The 20,521-nt window shown below is 39.7% G+C and overlaps 1 protein-coding gene across 2 annotated transcripts in view; it reads left to right on the forward strand.

Annotated features, from left to right (window-relative positions):
* LOC149307339 (N-acetylgalactosamine kinase-like) overlaps positions 1 to 20,521 on the forward strand; it is a 47,652-nt gene that overhangs the window by 16,893 nt on the left and 10,238 nt on the right. For both annotated transcript variants that reach the window (XM_089538970.1, XM_089538971.1), the window contains exons 6-8: positions 5,939 to 6,037; positions 7,311 to 7,463; positions 12,559 to 12,769. In XM_089538970.1, coding sequence (XP_089395096.1) covers positions 5,939 to 6,037; positions 7,311 to 7,463; positions 12,559 to 12,769 — 463 coding nt within the window. The remainder of the gene's footprint in view (positions 1 to 5,938; positions 6,038 to 7,310; positions 7,464 to 12,558; positions 12,770 to 20,521) is intronic.

Genomic DNA, 20,521 nt, shown 5'->3' on the forward strand with positions numbered 1-20,521 from the left:
TGAGCATATGCTATATGTCATGTGCCTTCAGACAATTCTCTGGATAAAGGGAATCAGTTTTTATGTTTTTAAAAAATGGGAACTTAATGAAAGAAGCTGAGTGGTTGGCAGTAATGGCCTAATTTGTACATACGTGTGTGAGAGAGAAAGAGAGAGGGAGAGTGTGTATGGCTGTGTGTGTATGGAGAGGGCAGTCTGTTCCGAGAAGTTCAAAGCAGGCTGCGTAAGGAGCCTTTATGACATTTCTGTTTGTGTAGTAAAAGAAAAATGAGTTTGTTGTTTACACTCATCTCCACGACAGTTAATCTTTTAAAGAACATCTGCTGAGAACTCTGGAGTAGCTAACAGACAAGGTTGAGAAGAGATGTCGAGAAAAGCCAGGATGGTGGAAGATGTGAGAGATCAAGGAGACTCTTTGTGACATGAGAAGGCAGTAGCAAGGAAGAAACGTAAATCACTAATATGAGAGCCTCATAAGATACCACCACATCTACTGTATGGCAGATCAGACTGTTTTGTGGCAGACTGACATGACACATTTTTTCATGTGTCAGTTAAAAACTATGCCAGCCAGCCCCCCCCCCCCAAAATAACAGGTTGCGCATGAAACCAGGAAAAAAATATCTGATAATAAAAACAGAACTTGGAAAGTTACATTTTGTAGCCATAACTCCTGGAATCCCCCAACCAGCATGATCCTCAGGAGTTCTGGTCCAAAAAATTAACTTTTCCAAACCCTGGTACGGTTCACAAGAACATGCACAGGCATCACCCGTCATTGGCAGTTATTGCATGATAAAAAGAAATATGTCAGATCCCACAGATTTTGTAAGAAGAACACTTTGAGGTAAAGTCATGGTTTAACCGTGATAATAGAGCACAGATGTCTTGTTTATCCTTTTGTGGTCACTAGCACCACATGGTGAAATTCAGCATTTAGGAGTTCCTGAAAAGCTACTTATGAGAAGGCATGGGTCACCTTTTTAACAGTGATTTCCAGATTGTGTGATTGTCGCACAGGGACTATAGAGCAGTTTCTAGTTTCCTGAGCACATTCCAGATGTGGTTGCTCCAGCAAGTGCTCGAAACATGTGGCGTTGTGGTCTCTCAATATCCTGATAGTTAAATGTGGGGAAATGGTGATTCATCCTTCACCTTGGCCCCCACTTCAATAAGTAACACCCATTTGCTGAGTGGCAGGTGGAATGGGGCATTTTCAGCACATATTGGCAAAATTCCCACAAGGTCAATTTAACAAGGAAACTGGCAAAGCTTCAAAGCTTACCTTCCCTTTCATGGTTTTTCTGCACTTCTCCTTTCAAATTCTTTCAGTTTAATCTGGTCCAGTACTCTAACACTGCAGTGCCCACCTTATGATACTCTATATTGTAAATTTAACATATTCATCACACACGTCTCTCTACTAATCATATATACAGAAGTTTTGACAGATAAGAGCAAGTGTAAACATTGACAGAATCTGGGCAGTTTTCCAAATCTTCATAAACCATGGTTTATGTAATTATACGTTAATGCTGTAGCAACATGCTTCTCCTTCATTCCACTCTTCTCCCATCATGCTGGCTTCCAAGGATTGATCCTGGCTTGCATTAGTTACCAAATGAAGAAAATAAGTTGGGGTGTGAGTTTCCCCAGCTATGTCTGCTTAGGCAAGAGCATCCACTAGGATGCTCTAGAGTAGAGGTGGCAGTGGTTCAGACCTGAACTCTTCCTCTTCCTCTTGTAGTTCTTATAAATACCACCTCTTTGGAGCTGCTGTTTTCCTTTTAGAGCAGGGGTGAACAACGTATAGCCTGTAGGCAGCATTCAAAGATATAGCCATATTAGTCTGTAGAATCAGTATGTAGAGAAATCTTGTAGCACCTTTCAGACTCACTGAAAGAAGTTGGCAGCATGAGCTTTCGTAGACTTCAGTCTACTTCCTCAGATGAATTTGCTGGAGTGGAAGCCAGAGACAGACATATATATGTCATTGATATCTGACTAAGTCAATTCAAATTCAAAAACCTTTAAAACTGGGCTTGCCACTTCATTTCCATACACAAAAGATTTTGAATTTGAATTGATATTCTCACATACCGATGGCATATATATATATATATATATATATATATATATATATATGCCTATCCCTGGCTTCCACTCCACCATACGCATCTGACTTTAGTAGACTTTCGCAGACTTTAGTCTTCTGGAATTGTACTGTGTTATTTTAATAATGTAATCCCACTTTGATCCTTGGGAGAGGCAGAAAAATAAATAAATAAATAAATAAATAATAAAATGATATTTGTCTTTTGTCAACATTTTCTCAAGGACAATTATACATTGACCTTTTCCCCTTGCAAATATGTGCTTTAATTCTGATATCATATTAACTTTTTATTTTATCCCACATTTTTCTAATATGTGACCCATGGCTGCTTGCAACATAGATTAGAACAAAATACAGTGTGCCGGCCGTAACTATTTATAGAGATGTCAGATCTGACTCCAGTGATCCAGGCCTTGATCACTGGAAGACATTCTATGCGGGGCTACCTTTGCAAACATTTTTGAAATGTTCTGGTGCCTTCAGGTCCAAAATGCAGTGGCCAGACTGCTAACAAAGACCAGTCATAGGGAAACATAACTGTTGTTACAACAGCTTCACTACTACTAGGTCATTTCTGAGCACCATCCAAGTCAGAGTAGATATGACTACTTTTCTAGAGGTTCTGGTTATACCTATTATAACTATAATAAGTGATGGGAATCCGAGCCTCCTCTACTTGAAACTGTGCCCCTTAGTGCTACACTGTTTGCTAAATATGCACTCATAGTTTGGCTGTGGCACAGCAAGACAATTGAAACATCACTACCATTTTATGTGGTCTGTTCAGCTGGCTATTAGGCTGAATGTCTTGGTGTATGTTTACTCTGTCTGGTATGAGAAGTGTAATACAACTAGAGTTAACAGGTGTCCCTTATTATAAGGTTCAACCTATATTTCAACGTTGGAAAGTTTTATATTACATAAACTGGACAGGATGCCAAAAAACAAGATTCACCCACCCATATGAGCTCTTCATAAAGATATGAATACGTATATGCATGTTGTAATTTATGAATGTGGCCAATACTTTAGAGAAGGCATAACTCATTAGAAAAGACAATAATGCTAGGAAAGATAGAAGGCAGTAGAAAGAGAGAAAGACCACATGGCAAATGGTTAGACTTGATTATGGATGTCCTGGGCTTGACTCTGCAGGACCTAAGCAGAGCAGTGGAGAATAGGAGGTCTTAGAGATGTCTCAGCCGCTGGGTTGCCATGAGTTGGGATGACTTGAGGGAAGTTAACAACAATTCAGCATTAGCATAAGTTAACAACAATTCAGCATTAGCATTCTGTGTGTACCCTCAAAAAATGTTCAAGTAACAATATTCACCTTTTATCTTTGTATTTAAAATATCTGCTTAATCTAGATCATCAATAACAAGCCTGCAGTTCCACTTCAAAGTCTCCTGAAAGGTTTATTCACATTAAACCTTGTGCACATTTTCAAGTTTGTTAATCCATTTTTGACAGTTCTGTTCTCTTACTTCAGAGTTTATGGGGGAATTTACATGTCTCAGGAGCTCTGTGTCTCTTGGTTTCCAAGGCATGTGCAACCATTCAGCCTGATTAGGGAGCTCTAAGATCATAATTTACAACTTTGACTGTCTTCAATGCCTTATGGAGACTGAACAAGTAAGCAGACATGCCCACATTCTTCTCTTCTAAATGCAGCGAGTTACTGGTTTTATCTCACAGCTGTGTGCTGGTTAATGTCATTACATTAGTGTTTATCTAGCTTAAGACCCTGTGGTGCCGTCCTTTGCTAGGAAAGTGTGTGTGTGTGTACAAAAATGTGCCACTTTTTTTGCATTTCCCCTATTGCAGTCTTTGATGCTTGAGCTCAGTTTGCTCTATTAGAACAGCCTTCCTCATATTGGTACTTTCCAGATATACTGCCCCTGTATGATAGGACATTATCTCCATATGTTGGATAGAAGCAGTGAGGCTGAGCAGAGCACTAAGGCCCATTTGCCTAAGGCCACTTAGTCAATTCATCACATTCTGGGAATTGATTAGTTCACAGGTCGATTGATAAACCCTGTACTTGGGAGTCAGACTGCCAATAAATACAGTGGACCCTTGTTATATGCTGGGGTTTGGTTCCAAGATCCCCCGTGTATAACAAAATCCGTGTATGCCCAAGTCCCATTAAATATAATGACGTAGCAAAATGGTGGAACATTTTCAAACCGTGGATGCTTGAATCCATGTATAAAAAAATCGATGAATAAGAAGGGCCGACTGTACCACTATAGGCTATATGTCAGGGGAAGGAACTGGCAAAACCACCACTAAGTTTTCCTTGCTTAAGAAAACCCTGTGAAATTCATGGGGTTGCTATAAGTCAACAGGCGACTTGAAGGCACACACACACACACACACACACACCAGTGTGTACGGTGACCCTAGAAGCTGCTTTGTGTGGACTTTGCATGTGCTAAAGTGCCAAACTGTAAAGTATGGAAACTAGCTAGTGATGTGCACTTGGCAATATTAACAATGGTGGGGGCAGGAATCCAAAAGACTCCAACAAGAACTTTGATGAATCCGACCTGCCTATATAGCCTACATCTTGTTTCCTACGGTGGTAAACCAGATGACCACAGAAAGACCACAAACAAGAAATGGGGGGGGGGGGTTTCTCCCCCACCAAGTAATTGGGGGAATTTCTGCTGATCTGAGAAGCAGCACATAGCTATCAGAAACTAGTGGCATACTCTCTATGAATTTGTCTAATTTTAAAAGATTGTCTTTCAAAAAGTTGCTTTTAAACTGAATTGTTGACTGCATAGTTTAATTTTTCTCTGTGTGTGTGGGAGGGTAATACTTCTGTTTGTCTCAAATCTTTCCACATTTACCTTTATTAAATGACTCCATCATTCTATGAGAAATTGGAATACTCCTCTCTATCTGCTTTCTCCATACGATTAATAGGGTTATAAATCTGTGTAGGAAAAGAGTGGAATTCTCCCCTAGCTGATCCTACTGTAGCTGAGTTTATTGGCCTGCAAAAGGTAAGGTAAACAGTAGCTGCCTCCAGAACTCCTTGCTGAGCATGCATGTTCAGCAAAACAGAAAAAAAGGAAAGAAAAGATAAGCCATCTATTCCAAAATGTTAAAAGAGAAACAAATTTGGGCAACAACATAGAAGTCATAAGAAAAGTGAATGCTAATGAAAGAAAATGTCATCCCTGGTTGCATTTTGGAAGAAGCCTTCAAGTGGTCTCTAGAAGGTTCCAAATGCTTTTGTTTACTTATGTAAGGTTTCCCTGACCTGAGTTTTGAATAATGAATTTGCTGAAACATGTTTAACTACTTTTTTTTTACCACCTCCTCCTCCTCTTCCTTCTAATATAGGAACGTATCCCTGTTGTTTTATGTTATTTCTGCCTCTGGTACCAAATTGTCTGGTAAAACAGTAATGCCCCCAAACTTGTCTATTTTGTTAACTGAGGTATAGCTGTGTATGTGTTTATAGACCCAGTCCTGCAGCAAGTGAAAAGAAACCAAGAAAAAAAGTTGGATTTTTATATGTGGGAGGTTCCAAAAACTTTAAAGGATTTGCAAACATGCTTTAGGCAAAGAAATCCTGGCATATATCAGAGGAAAACAGAGAGAAAGAGGCCCAAATGCAGGCTAACCAATACCAGTTTAGAGATGGAACAATATGATATCAAAGTTTAGTTAACTGGTATGAAATTTGTGTGGAGGTGTAGTGAACTCTGAGGCATGCCGATATCTCCTATCATTAGTTCAGTTGTAAAGAATGTCTGCGGGAAAATCCTCTCTCTTTCTGAGTTGAATTCTGTGTTTCCTTAGGTGGAATTGGCTGAACTTTGCAGCAAGAGTGAACGCTATATTGGCACACAAGGAGGAGGCATGGACCAATCCATCTGCTTTCTTGCAGAGAAAGGAACTGTATGTACCATCTAAGTGTGAGCTGAGAAGCCTTTGAGATACAGCTGATGAAAAGTTTTAGAGCAGGGTGGGCAACATTGGCCTTCCGGATGCTTGCCTGTCATTCCCATCAGTTTAAATAAGCATAGTTAACAGAGAGTGATTATGGGCTTAACATCAAGAGGTCAGTATGGGAGGAGGGGGTTATATCCAAGAAACACACAAACACACCACTTGACTGTCATAATTTTATTGTTATAGTTGTGTAGTGTTGGCTTGATGTGGCTGCCATCTGATCAGCCTGGCCCTCTGACCAGATTGCCAGGGGGCGACTGTGGAGTGACAGCTAATGAATGCACATGGGCACATAACCACTGCATGGTTTCCCTGCCTCTGGAGAGTAAGGCAGTTCCTTGTGCCCTCAAGCTGGGCCTGACCTTGCATGCCTATATCCTCAATGGGGTTTGAATGGCTAGTTGCTTCTGGGGCTGTTCTTGAGCAGGCCTGAATCATGACTGCAGCTTCAGTACTGGGCACTCAGAAAGCCCTGTCTCCTCCAGCTGCTAATTGGTCACGGTCTCCTGGCCTGCCAAATGGCACATAAACTTCTGGGAAGAAGAACCACACAGCATGAGGTGGTGTGGTGGCTCACTACCACTTCATGCCACTTGACAGCCAACAAACAGGTCTTCAGGTGAGACTTGGGACCTGTCTTCTGAGACATGCAGTCCAAAAATATCTGAAGGGCCATATTTTCCCATTCTTGCATTGAAGTAATTTGAGATAAATGCCTACAAGTGGAAGAAGTAAGGGCTGCACTTCCATAGAGAATTATATGATAGAGAATTACTGTTAAATTTCTGTTTCTCACAGTTTCATAATATTTTGTTTCCTTTCTATGGCCGGTCTTTTTATCTTGTTAATTGGCTCAGCTGCAAGACAAAACTGCTTCAGGAGACTTCCCTTTTTATTGGCCATTGCTGATGCAGATATATATAGGAGTTTGTTCAACTGAATTGTTGATTCTACAAAATTCATTGATCCCACTGATAGGAAACTCTTAAAATGTATCTCCAAGGACGAAAACATTCAGATTTGCTAAGTAATTCTGCTGTTGGGGGCTTAAATATGTTCTTTCTTACTGTTGCGTGTCAGTTTTCTTCTTATTAACCATAGATTCCCCAAGGCAAAGAGAAAAAAATGCCCAGAAATAAATGGTGTTTGACTGACTGATCTTAAATATAGGACTGGCTACCAGTTGAAATTAGTCTTGATTGTTCATTTTTCTTTCTAGGCCAAGCTGATAGAGTTCAATCCTCTGAGGGCAACTGATGTAAAGCTTCCAGGGGGAGCAGCTTTTGTTATTGCGAACAGTTGTGTTGAAATGAACAAAGCAGCAACTTCTCATTTCAATATTAGGGTGATGGAGTGTCGTCTGGCCACAAAGGTACCGTATGGCTTTCATCAAGCTCTAATGAAACCATCATCCAAATATGTGCTGGCTGAAACCCCTTACACTCTACCAGTTGTTGCTTTATTTTAACACCAGATCAGACGCTGCCTCAAAGGACATTTTTATCTCATCAGGGTCTGGACTCTAGCCATATGCACACGATAGATAGAATGAGTTATCTTTCTTGAGACCATTCTCACTTAATGAGAGGAGAGGCTAATCCCAGCTGTATCAAAGTTTTAATAGCACCAGGATCAACTGTAAAAAACAGCAACACAGAGAGAGAAATCCATACATGTAAGCACACAAGGTAATGTTTCTAAAAAAATATTTTAAAATTCATTTCTTTTTATTTTCTGAAATGGGACTAATTGAAGATTGGATTTTATTTCACTGTAAATTAGAGAAATGTGGTTGCACTCTTCCCATAGTTAGGTATTACTTGTATTTCTGCAAAGCAAGACATATACTTCATTACATGTACAACTTAACAGTTATATAATCCATTGTTATAAAGATAAAAAAAGCAGTGGTTGTTGACCCAGTTGGCAAATTATAAACAGAATTAATTTAAGGAACGTGTTGTAGACTCTTCTGCCAGAGACATTTTTGTGCTGCTTGGCTTAATTCAAATGTAGCACTAAACAGTAGAGCAAACTACACTTTAGTGAATTCAGGCATTGTAAAAAGATGTGGCTAATGTGGAAGTGAAAACCTATGATCTCTTCATGCACTCAGGCTAACCCATATTATAGTTAGTTAAAACAAACAAGGATAAAATCTTGGATTGATGTCTTAATCTGTTAACTCATCAAATCACTATTCCCTTGCTCCTGTCATTTGGGGAGGGGTCTCTGACAAACATAGCATTGTCATCAAATTACATTGCATAGAATTCTCTGGGGGAAACCAGAACATTTAAGCAGGTCTGAAGCTGTTAGACATTTGTAGCCTATGCATTCCATTAACTGCCCAGTATTGCAACTATGCTATTGAGGCAGAAGAGCCAGAAAAAGAGAACATATCTTGGCAGCAAAGAAGTAGCTGGAAGAGACTGTAGACTCTTCAACCATCTGATTATTAACAGCCAGGAAATGCCTTGCCTTAGAGTCACTGTTACTAACAGCAGTGCAATCAGGGGACTTTACTATTTCTTAATAGAGCCCCAAGTGCAAACACATTTATTTTTATCTCACTTTTCCTCAGAAAAATTCTGGTTCTGGTTCTTTCCTTCCAAACTTCTGGTCATCAGCTTCTTTGGTCGATTCAGCTTTAATTGATTTTTATTTGCCCCCAGTTACTAACAGCAAACTGATAGAAAACTCAAACTTGAGTGCCTCCAGAGCTTTACCAAACTCTGTTATCTTTGCTGTGGCAGATCTCCCAGCAAGATTATCATCCAGCATTGCAAGTTCCAGCATTAGTGTTGATGGCTAGATTTTATGGGAGTTGCAGTCCAACAGCATCTAAAGGGCTGTACTTAATACACCTCTCTTCTCCAGGGATAACCTGAGCCCACCTTGCTTTCCCATGAGTCTCTGTCTGTGTCTTTTAATCTACAGAAGTCCACAGGATTTTGTGTTATGTGGACACCTACTTTGCAATAAACGACACCATAGCTTATGCAGGGTAGCAATTGTGTTCTAATACCGGCACAAATCCTATGACCTCCAGTGTAGAAGCTCAGAATGCTATCTCATAAAGGTTCATTATTTACCCATAGTTTTTAAAGACAAAATAATGGATACATATTAGCTGTTCAGTGAAGCTGTAATTTATGATTTTTGAGTCCCATTGTTTGTCATTCTTCTAGTTGCATGTGAAGTAAGTCATGGTAGAAACAGCAAAGGGTGATTAGCAGAAATTAATTTAATAAACCCATTCAATGGATTTCCTACAGCTGGGAGAGCCAAACTGACTTCTACCAGAGTTTGGCATAAAATGTTAACCATTATACCCCACTGGCTCTCTGCTTAATTACTCTTCAGTTGTCATTAAGAGCACTATAAACATTCTGCTGGCAATATAATTACTCTCTAAAAATGTGCTGTGTAAATATTAGTACATGAAAATATTTTCAGGCTAAATCTAATTTTCTGCCACACTATAGTAGAGCCATTGAAATCAACAAGATTTACATAAACAGTGAGTAACATGACTTTTTCATCAAATGGGCCTAGTTTAGCTGGAAGTAAAGCTGTATTTAACCCTCTGGTGTGTATGGCAGCAGACCTTGAGTGAGTAGATTAATTTTGGTTGAAGAAATCAAGAAATAAACCTTGAAAGTCACTAGATGGCACCAAAAGTAGTTCATTTTTTAAATACTTGAGCAGAGACATAAAGTTGGGAAAAGACAGTACAATGTCATAGAGGCAGAGCAGCTACTTTAATATAGTTCTCTTCCTTACCAACATTTTCCACCTTTATTAAAATTCTGCTAAAATGTAGTAAAATAAAAATCTTGTGCGACATGAGACTGACTTCCTTGGAGGTCTTTAAACAGAGGCTGCATGGCCATCTGTCGGGCATGCTTTGATTGAGAGTTCCTGCATGGCAGAATGGGGCTGGACTGTATGGCCCTTGTGGTCTCTTCCAACTCTACGATTCTATGGCCTATTACAGACTGCCAAAATAAAGCTGCTTTGGGTCTCTTTGGAGGTATGCTATTTAAATGATGCATGGGTCCTAAGAGTCTGGAGGTTGTGCCAAAGCCACACTCCATTCCTAGGCAGCTTTGGTGCAGCTTCCGGATTCTTAGGATGCATGCATCATTTAAATAGCATACCTCCAAAGATACTAGAAGCAGCTTTATTTTGGCAGTGTGTAACAGGCCTATGATTCTGTGACTTGTAGGGACCAGAAGGGATTGGTTCAATGTGTCTCCCTTGAATACCTCCTGAAGGTGAATCTTTGTGCATAGCAAAGGATTTTGGGGTGTTTTCTAAGACATGGTTCCTAGAGAGTGATGCGGCCTTTCCCCCCTCATTATCAGTCTGAAGAAACAAGAAGTTTGCTGTAGAACATACCCAACGGTAAAACTGACAGAATGATCTTCTTGGAATCCTCTCCACAATTTCTGATAATTCAGTTGAGAAACCTTTAGTAAGCTTCCACAGAACCCTGCAATTCCCTAGAACAGAATTGGAAAGCTATTCAGATAAGAAAAATTATCCCTTTGGATGACAGGTAGAAATTATCCCAATGGTTTCTCTTTCTAATGCTTAGTTCTGAAGATCTTCCCAGCCTATTGCTGTTCTGCAATTTCTTACATAGCCTCTCTCTTGTTTCCACCAGGCTGCTTACTGGCAGCTTACAAAGGCCACAGTACCATATGTCTGGATATATGAAGTGTGACGACCCGGTTGGGCTACTTTATAGGAAAGCTGAACACACTTTATCAGCGTAATCTGGGACAGGGAGCTGACTGCATACTTTCCTTGAAAAAGACTTGAAACGCCTATTAAAATTTACCCTGACAAAAAGGCTCCTCCATTTAGATGCAGTTGTGGTTAGGAATATGTTTCTCCTTAAGAAACAGTCATAATTAAAAAAAAACCCGAAACAAACAAACACAAAAGCCCTTTAGGACATTTGCAGTGAAACTTTTCGTCACTCATAGTATTTTGCACCCTTCTCTTTAAGTAATGTAACCACAACAACACTGGCCTAGCAGGCCTTGAACCACAGCCATGATTTAATATGACCCAGGGATCAACAAGACATAGCACCATATTTTCAGTGCCACTAAATGCCTTTGACTATGTACAGTTTTTCATTGCCACTGAATAACCACAATGAATTCCCATGTGTCTGTAATCCAAGCTAGTTGAGTGTAACTTTAAACCAGGTGTGAGGGCTGGTTTCTATTTGTTTAGAAATTAAGCACTGTTGATAGTGTCTCTTCCATTGTTCTTTTTTATGCCCGTCTCATTACTGGAACACCTACACAAATTTGATTTTTATCTCTCATCAGGGTTTTGTTTTTAATAGAAGTCTCATACCTCTGTACTTCAATTCTTTTAGCCTACTTTTCCTGCTTCCCTCATTACATTTTGCAAAAGAGTAAGGTTATCCCAAGCAGAATGCACAAATTCATCAGTTTTTTGTCCCAATAGTTTAGATGTGTTTGCGCATAATGCCATGTTGCCTGAATAAGGGGGAGAGGGCAGCAGTAACAATCCCTCATTCTGGGACATGAAGTAATTGACTGAATCTGTCTCTCAGCTACAAAGAGGGGTGTTACGGCTCAAGCTATGCAGAAATTATTCTTACTATTGCCTGAACATGTCTTACATTATGTCAGACCACTAAAAGTAGCCTCACAGGCTCACTATATATATGAACATAAGCAGTGTTTTGAATCTTTGATGGAACTATCTGCACATAACACTAGTCTCTGACTGGTCAAGGAAGTTTCACTGGAAGGCTGTGGTCTTTCCCTGCTCTGATGGCCTTCCTGGGAGGAAGAGAGACCTTGGTCTCCTCAGCAATTCAAGTGTGCTATCTTTCAGCTTTCCAGTCCCAGGGCATTATAAATATTGTTTAAGATAATATTATATGAGCAGAAACTGTTACTTTAAAATACTCACAATATTAAGGAAGAAACAGGAACAAAGAACAACAAAAACTAGCCAATATTTTTATTCAAAAGATGCATGTAAAAATGAAATTATAAATATTAGATATATAAATGCATTAGATGAAAAACACAATACAATACAGATTTTGATTTAGAAATCACAACAGGAGGAAGGGATTGTTCACTGTAATTACCAACGAGCTACAAAAGGCTACCTTCAGATTTATTCACATGTAGTTTTTCTTGTTTCAGATTCATTCAAGAAGTAATTTTATAAAATTTTGCAAGATCCCAAAGTTTAATATACCATTCCCATGAACATGGAGTTTGTCTTTGCCAATATTTACATAACTTCATCTTGCTGTCATATAGCATGTGCAAAAAAGTTTGCATTTTTAATGCTCTCTGAGTTCTTTTAATGAAAAGTAGTTTCTAGATTTCCTTGGTTTAATTAAATACACTGGGCTGATTTCACGCACAAAAATGTGTAAGCATTGCTTGTTGTTGCAGCTTTTAGCAAAATCCAGGAGGCTAGACTGGAAAACGACAGAAAAGCTCCAGGATGTACAGATCAAGCTCAAACTAAGCTTAGAGGAAATGCTTGATGTGGTCGATGAGGTGTTTCATCCTGAGCCTTACAGCATAGAGGAAATTGGAGAAAACCTAGGAATTAGCCTGAAAGAGCTTTGCACTGAGATCCTCAGCCAGAACACACAAGTTGGTAAGTGAATACTGAAGTGGTAGTGGTGAAATAGTTCAGATTATTAAAGGAAATTGATTGTAAATGCAAGAGAGAGAGAGAGAGTGACATGCCACATAGCTTCAAATACAGCTTCTTTTGGAGTCTTTGGGTTGCAGAAATAATCCAAGTTAACACCAACTGTTAGAACTCCATCCTATAGAATCCTGCGATTTGTAGTTTGTTGTGGCACCAGAGCACTCTGACAGAGAAGGCTAAATGTCTCACAAAATTGCAATTCCCAGAATTCCATAGCGTTGAGCCATGAGAGTTAAAGTGGTGTCAAACTGGATTATTTCTGCAGTGCTGATACATCCTTTCTATAAAGATTCAATTAACCAGTGTGTTGTGTTCTTTCTAAATGGAAGTGTAGACATCATTAAAATTGGAGCTCAAAGCACCAATGTGCTAATAACTATCTACGCTGAAGATTAAAAATATATCTTATTTTAATTGCATTCAGATATCTAGCTCAGCACCAGATAAGCTGCATTTTCAGAATTAATGCAGTTTGACACCGCTTTAACTGCTATGGCTCAGTGCTGTGGAATTCTGGATTTTGTAGTTTTGTGAGAGATTTAGTCTTCTCTGTGAGAGAGCTCTAGTGCCACAACAAACTACAAATCCCAAAATTCCATAATGTTGAGCATTGGCGGTTAAAGTGGTGTCAGACTATTAATTCTGCAGTGTGGCAGCAGCCACAGTCTAGTCACTAAGTGGCCTACCTATTCCAGCCTGCCTCTCTTGCTGATGTTCTTTCCTATCTCCGTCCTTCTCCCAAAATATCTCCTCGGTCTGGAGCTTTCAGCTAGCTCAAGTTATGACTATGCTTGTTCTTGATTGACATTCTGCTCAGTGTATTTGCTAACCACTGCTTCAAATGAGTAACAGGGCCCTGAAGCATTCCTCTAAAAATATCCAGTGGAAAATTGGAAGTAGGTAGAGTGTTGGGTTCAGACAACGGAGGCAAAACTGTAAAAAACATCTCAATCATGATACTGGCTGGGTGGCTTGAGTGAAAGTCACTTACCCAAAGCTGTCTTCTCAGTCTGCTTAGTAACATGTGACATAAACTTAAAATTTCTACATACAGTGGTTGATCTTCAAGAGATTTACAGGGAATCGTCATATTTGAACACAGAGAAACCATTTTGGGGATGATGCTTTCTATCAAAAGAAAAATCTTCATGGATAATTGTAATTTACCAAGAAGATTGGTGAACCAGCACGGTGTAGAGGTTTGAATGCTAGTCTAGGATGCCATAGTTTGAATCCCCACAACCATGAAAACCCACTGGGTGATCCTGGGCAAGTCACACTTTCACAGTGTTAAAGGGAGGCAGTGGCAAAGCTCCTCTGAATAAATCTCTCCAAGACAATTCTGTGATAGAGTCACCATAAGTCAGAGTTGATTTGAAAGCATGTGGAGCCAGTATGGCATTATGGTTTGAGTGTGAGACTATGACTCTGGAAACCAGGGTTCAATTTCCCATTCAGCCATGAAACTCACTGTGTGATCTTGGACAAATAACATGCTCTCAACCTCAGGGGAAGGCAATGGCAAACCCACTCTGAACAAATCACCATATACCGGAAATGACTTGAAGGTACGCAACAACTACAATAACAGCAACAAGATTTCCTGTAATTTTTAATGTGGATAGGAATGGTAAATAATTATGTTGCTCATGAAGCAAACCTGAGATAAAATTAGGTTATTATATAGCTGACATTTGAGTCTCTGCGATACGGCAGGTATTAACTAAATTCATAAAACTCCTTCAGCTATCTTTATAGGACAGTGCCAACAGGGCAAATATTTTTTTAGTTCTGACATGGTAGAAGTATGATCAAAGCAACTTCAAACTTGCACACCTCAGTTTTTTGGGTTTTTTCTCTCTCTCTAAAGGCAGCTTGTTCAGTGGGACATCTAGCATGTGTTCTAAATTCTCTCCTTTGAAATACATGGAGGCTATTTTGATCTTGATCATTTTTTTCCATTTGGGTAACTTTTTGATTTAGGAAGTGAATTTAATACACACCCATTTGCTTGCGATATACTCCGAAGTATTTCTGCCCGTTATTAAATTGGCCAACAACATACAGCTGTTTGTATGCACACGTGGAACTTTTCTAGCAAGCTGACTGTGTGTCTGTTTGAAACCCAGACTCACCACCCCCACTCCTTTCATGGCAGTGAGTTTTACTACTAAATATGTGTAAGGAGACAAAGAAATTTCTGCATTGTTTTGAGCACCTGATGTAGGAGCCAAATTCTGAGCTCTGTTGGCCCATATAATTGAGATCAGAATCTTGTATTATGTGAGGGTCTTGATTTTCTGTTCAGCTATAGCAATTTTCAGTATGTGTCTACAGTGGTAACCACAGATATCTTGCAGAATTGCCAATACTTCCAAAATGATTTCTCTCCCCTCTGCCTCCACAAAACCGGGTATCATATTTAGAATACGTTTTATGAATTAAATACTGTCTGATTGCTTCTCTAGTCCTAAAAAACCATGAGAGGTCAATTGAATCAAAGCTTGCTCTCTTACTCGCCAGTAGGGCCAGCACAATCATTAGATGCCTGCCCCAGACAGCCGATTTTTGCTGCCATGAAAAGGCAGCAAATCATTATTTCTTATTACTGGTACATTTTTATAGCTAGGGAAGGGAAGAAGTGCTAGTATGATTGCCAAAAGGGCCTTAGGTATTATGATGTAGATATACCTCAGGCCCAAAACACACGGGCCAAATAAGACAGCTTCCAACTGCTGTGGGGGCATGGCGTTCAAATGACGCACACCCCCAAAGTGGCTGGTAGCTGCTCCAAGGCCTCTTAAAATCCTGGCTCCTTTTTGTAGTGACTTGGGACTATTTTAAGGGCCCCTTACCTTCTGACAGTTGCCCACCTCTGTCTTAGGGGAAATGTTCAATTGCCATCTCCTGTGAGGGCCCGGGACCCCCTTTATCTGCCTCAGAGTTCTGCATTGTGGGCTGCCCATGTGTGATGTTTGGCTTGGAGAATGCCAGCTGCTCCTCCAAAAAAGATTCAGTAGCAGGAACATGCCAAAAACATGCCCTATTACCTGTTACCTAATATTCCCTGATACTTTTTTTAAAGACAACATTGTTCTTGGGCTTGAACCTGGAACCGTCTACATATGAAATATGTACTCTAGGACTGAGAAGGCAGCTCAAAGGAGATAAATTCATCCATATTTCTGTTGTGGAGATCATATGTATTATGCAAGCTGAGGCGAAAAGCTGATGGAAACACAATAGCTTTCTTCTGGAAGTCCCTTGGCCTTTAGTTGGTGTCATCTAGTGTCTGTGTCCTGACCAAACTAGCTGCCACCAGGTTGATGAAGTCCATAACTCAGTTGGCTGTGCTGCTAAGATCTCTGCACAATGGCCCTTAGGTATTGAACTTTCAGTCATGTAAAAATATAGTGAGGTTGTTTTCTCCGGTGTGCCTGCTGCTCAGCTCCAATGTGAAGACCCCGTAACTTCCACTTTTCCTAGTGTTGCTGCAGTCTGTAACTGGGGAGCTGCCCAGTTTGAAAGGTCTGATGCTTCTTCCTCTCATAAGTGAATCCAAGGAACAAGCTTAGATTATTCTTAGAATTATTTACTATTTCATTAATATTATCCTCATGAGTAGCACCATCAGTTTTGGGAGGACAAGTTCCTTTCCCTAGAGACCATCCAATTTAAATGTCATCAGTGAGGGAAAGAATAGAGGGAAGAGGGTGTCCCTCCAGATGTTGTTGGGCTACAACTCCCACCAGGTCCACATGCTGTTGGACTAGAACTCTATCTGCGTAGCCATAGTGAAGGATAAGATGAGTTGCCATCCAAAAATATATGGAGCCCCACATACTTGGTGGGTTATGATGAGAGATCTGAAAATGACACCACAGAACTGTTCTGGGAGTTATAGACAGCAGGGAAGAACAGGCACAACTGTTCAGCAATTACTGTATATATTCGACTATAAGTCGACCTCATGTATAAATCAATGCCAGGTTTGGGGGCTAAAATTATGGATTTTGGTATGATCCATGTATAAGTTGGGGGTAAAACTTAGGGGCATGTAATGAAGGATGTAAAACACAAAGCAAAGGAAAACAATGCCAACAAACTTACAAAATTCCAGCAGACATAACTATTTGTTCTTATACTAAAGGCTGGATGGGTGAGAGAGTAGAAAGGGGTCAGTGCTTCCAGGGTAGATTAAACTCTTGCCTTTCAACAGGAGATGGTTTTGTGTGTGTGTGTGAATGAATTATTTAAAGTACAGTACTTGCATTGACCCCTGGATAAGTCAATTCAGGTTTTTTTGGGTCAATTTTTAACCTACATTTCTAGACTTATACATGTACATAAGTATATTCAGTAATTGGCTGCTCTTACGAACTGAGTTGGGTGATGGGTTGTGGCAAAGTGAATGTATTTATTCATATATATACCAGGACTGTACAGGATTGTATTGGAAATAATTCCAGTTACTTTGTCTCTCCCTTGCCTGCATCACAAAGACTGTATACATATATAAAACCTAAAGGAAAATGTTATCCCATCTAGTGTTTGCAGATGTTTACTGAAGCAGAATCTCTCTTAAAATGTGGCGTGAGTGTGATTTTGTGTGATAAGTCCAACAAAAAATGGGTCACAGAGTGATCCTTTTGTTTTCATTGGTGCAAGACAAAACTAAGTTGCAGATTCTTGTTGGCTTCAAAGAAATAAGAAAATAAAAATCAGAATCTATTGTTAGTACAGTCCTCTGCTTGGTTTTGGAATGCTAAACGAGTCTGAACAAAAAGATTTCTGTCTTTCTTTGGTATGTTTTTTTCAGTGTTTTAAAATTATATTTTGTTGCATACTGTTATGGGAATGACATGTAACTGGTCAAAAAGAAGAGATTTTTAAAAAGATTTTAGTTCTTTGTTTTCTTTTTAAGAAACAGATACTGAAATAATGTTTCTGATCAAGTTGTCTCTAAAACACTAACATTATTGCAGTGCAGTTAAAATCATTTGTGAGATTCTAACAAACTGGAGGCAAACAAAAAGGATAGGATTCCTACTGATTGTTCTCTTGTAACACTGAATTTGTGTTACGTTTTTATCTAATAATATATAAAATATATTGTTTACCCTGAAGCTCAGAGGCATAGAATAGGTTGAGAGATTGTGATTTCCTCAAGTGAAACCTATGGGTGAGTGGGGATTTTAATCCAGTTCATATCATGCTAATTACACATTAATAGAATCATAGAATCCAAGAGCTGGGAGAGATCCTGAAGGCCATCCAGTCCAATCTCCTACTATGCAGGGATACACAGTCAAAGCACTCCCAGCAGATGGCCATCCAATCTGTGTTTCAAAACCTCCAAAGAAGGAGACTCCATCACTTTCTGAAACAGTGTGTTCTGCTGTCAAACAGCTTTTACTGTCAGGAAGTTCATCCTAATGTTTAGGAATCTCTCTTCCTGTAGCTTTAATCTATTGCTTCATATCCTAGTCTCTGGAGCAGCAGAAAACAAGCTTGCTTCATCCTCAATATGATAGCCCTTTAAATATTTAAACATGGCTATCATGTCATCCCTTAACCTTCTCTTCTCCAGGCTAAACATACATGCTTCCCTAAGCCGCACCTCATAGGACATGGTTTCAAGACTTTTCACCATTTTGGTCACCCTTCTCTGGTTGGTTGAATGTCTATACTGCAGCTACTCACTCACAAACCAGAAGGTTGTGAGTTCAATCCCAGCCAGGGGCTCAGGGGTGACTCTGCCTTGCATCCTTCCAAGGTTGCTAAAATGAGTACCCAGCTTGTTGGGGGCAATTAGCTTAGAGTTGTAAACCGCTTAGAGACTGCTTAGGTGGTATGAAGTGGTATATAAATGAAGCTGCTATTGCTAAGCTACTATAGAATTGCATTGCTTTTCTTAGCTGTCACATCACATTGCTCACTTATGTTTAGCCCGTGGTCTCTAAATCCCCTAGGTCTTTTTCGCTGAAGCTGTCATATTTTGGCCACATCATGAGAATGCTAGGAAGATAGAAGGCAGTAAAAAGAGGGGAAGACTACATGCATGATAGCTAGACTCAATCAGGGAGGTTTGAATCTGCAGGACCTGAGCAGAGCCATGGAGGCAAGAGGGGCTTGGAGATGTCTCATCCACAGAGTTGCCATGAATCTGGGCAGAATTGAGGGCAGTTAACAGCAACAGTCATAAATTAGCATTGCCCTGTCAAAGGAGTGGAGGTTTCAAAACAAATGTGGGGCAACAGTAATTCACTTTTTACATGCTGCTGTTGAGACAATCAGAGCAACTTACAAAAAAGTAAACCCAGAGGAATACTAAAAACAGAATAAAAATAAATGTCAAAACAGTAGATTTGTGAAGCTGTTGGACATGCAACCACCCATTGCGCCATTTGGATTGGGTGCCCTACATATTTTGCCCATGTAAAACATTGTGTCTTCAATTACCTCTTCCTCCATCTCAATACTAAATATAAATTTATAGAGTGGCCCTATTTTTCCCCCTTGTCCCCACATAATATTTCCTCTAATTCGGGGGGGGGGGGGGTTGTCCCCAACTCCAAAAGTTTTAAAACCCATTATGGTTCTTTCATAAATTTGTCTGTATTGGAACCATCCCAAATTAATAAGGGAAAAGGGGGAGAGGCCAATCCACCCCCTCACTGCTGGTTTCATGGCGGAACATTTTAATAAATAAAATATAAATGAATTAAAAGTGTATTTATCCAATCCTCAGCCATGCAAGAATATGCAATCAAATATCAAAGCACCCCCAACAAATGGCCATCTAACATCTTGTACACCATCCTTTTGGCAAATAATGCTGGGGTGTGTGTGTGTAGCGTTTTCATTTTATTTCAGTATTGGCATCTTTTAATGCTGTTAACTTGTTTTTAATGCTATTTTTAATTGTGTTTTCTTTTTTAATATTAATGTTTATTAAATATTTACAAACGTAAAAGTACAACAGATCCTTCTTGTTTTGGACTTCATAATACTTCATAATACATTAGCCAGTGAGGTTTTCTTCAAAGAGACACATATTGCTCAGGCCTGGTCCATTTCGGGGTATGATTGTACTCAAGCTCAGGTTTTCCATTGGCATCAGTGAGCAGAATGATGGATTAGATGGGTCATTGGTCTAAACCAACATGGTTCTTATGTTCTTTCAACAGCAGTCTCAGAGGGAGGCTTGTACATGATAATCCCCGAAATTTCGCCTGGCTGCATTATCCTGTAAACTGAGACAATTTATTTTAGGCAGTTTTATTTTGTAAAGAATAGTGTTGAGGTTAGTGTTCTATTTTAGGGACACGCCATAAAAATGCTGGCATTGAAGCAAAAATAAACATTCTAATATTAGAGTAGAGGGCATTGTTCTCAAACACGGGTCTCAGATCTACATGTTTTATTTCCAAAAGGTCAGACTGTACTCTTTGAGCTGCTACAGGAGTAGCTTATTTGGAACCTCTGTGTGAATGGTTGCATATCGGGTGGCACAGAGCAGCACAAGAATATCTAGAAAGGTTTTGTACAGATAGATGGATTTAAACAGTTTTTATCGGACCAGGTGGAGTCAATGAAGTACAGAGGCAATACGGAGAGGGGACCAGGGAGTGACATCTTCTCCCCCGTATTTCAGACCCTGTAACAGGTTATTGTGAAAAATGTCAACAGCAA

This window comes from Sceloporus occidentalis, unplaced genomic scaffold (genome assembly GCF_023333645.1).
Source record: "Sceloporus occidentalis isolate IW3139 unplaced genomic scaffold, rSceOcc1.0.p SCAF_9, whole genome shotgun sequence".
NCBI classification, from domain to species: Eukaryota; Metazoa; Chordata; class Lepidosauria; order Squamata; family Phrynosomatidae; genus Sceloporus; species Sceloporus occidentalis.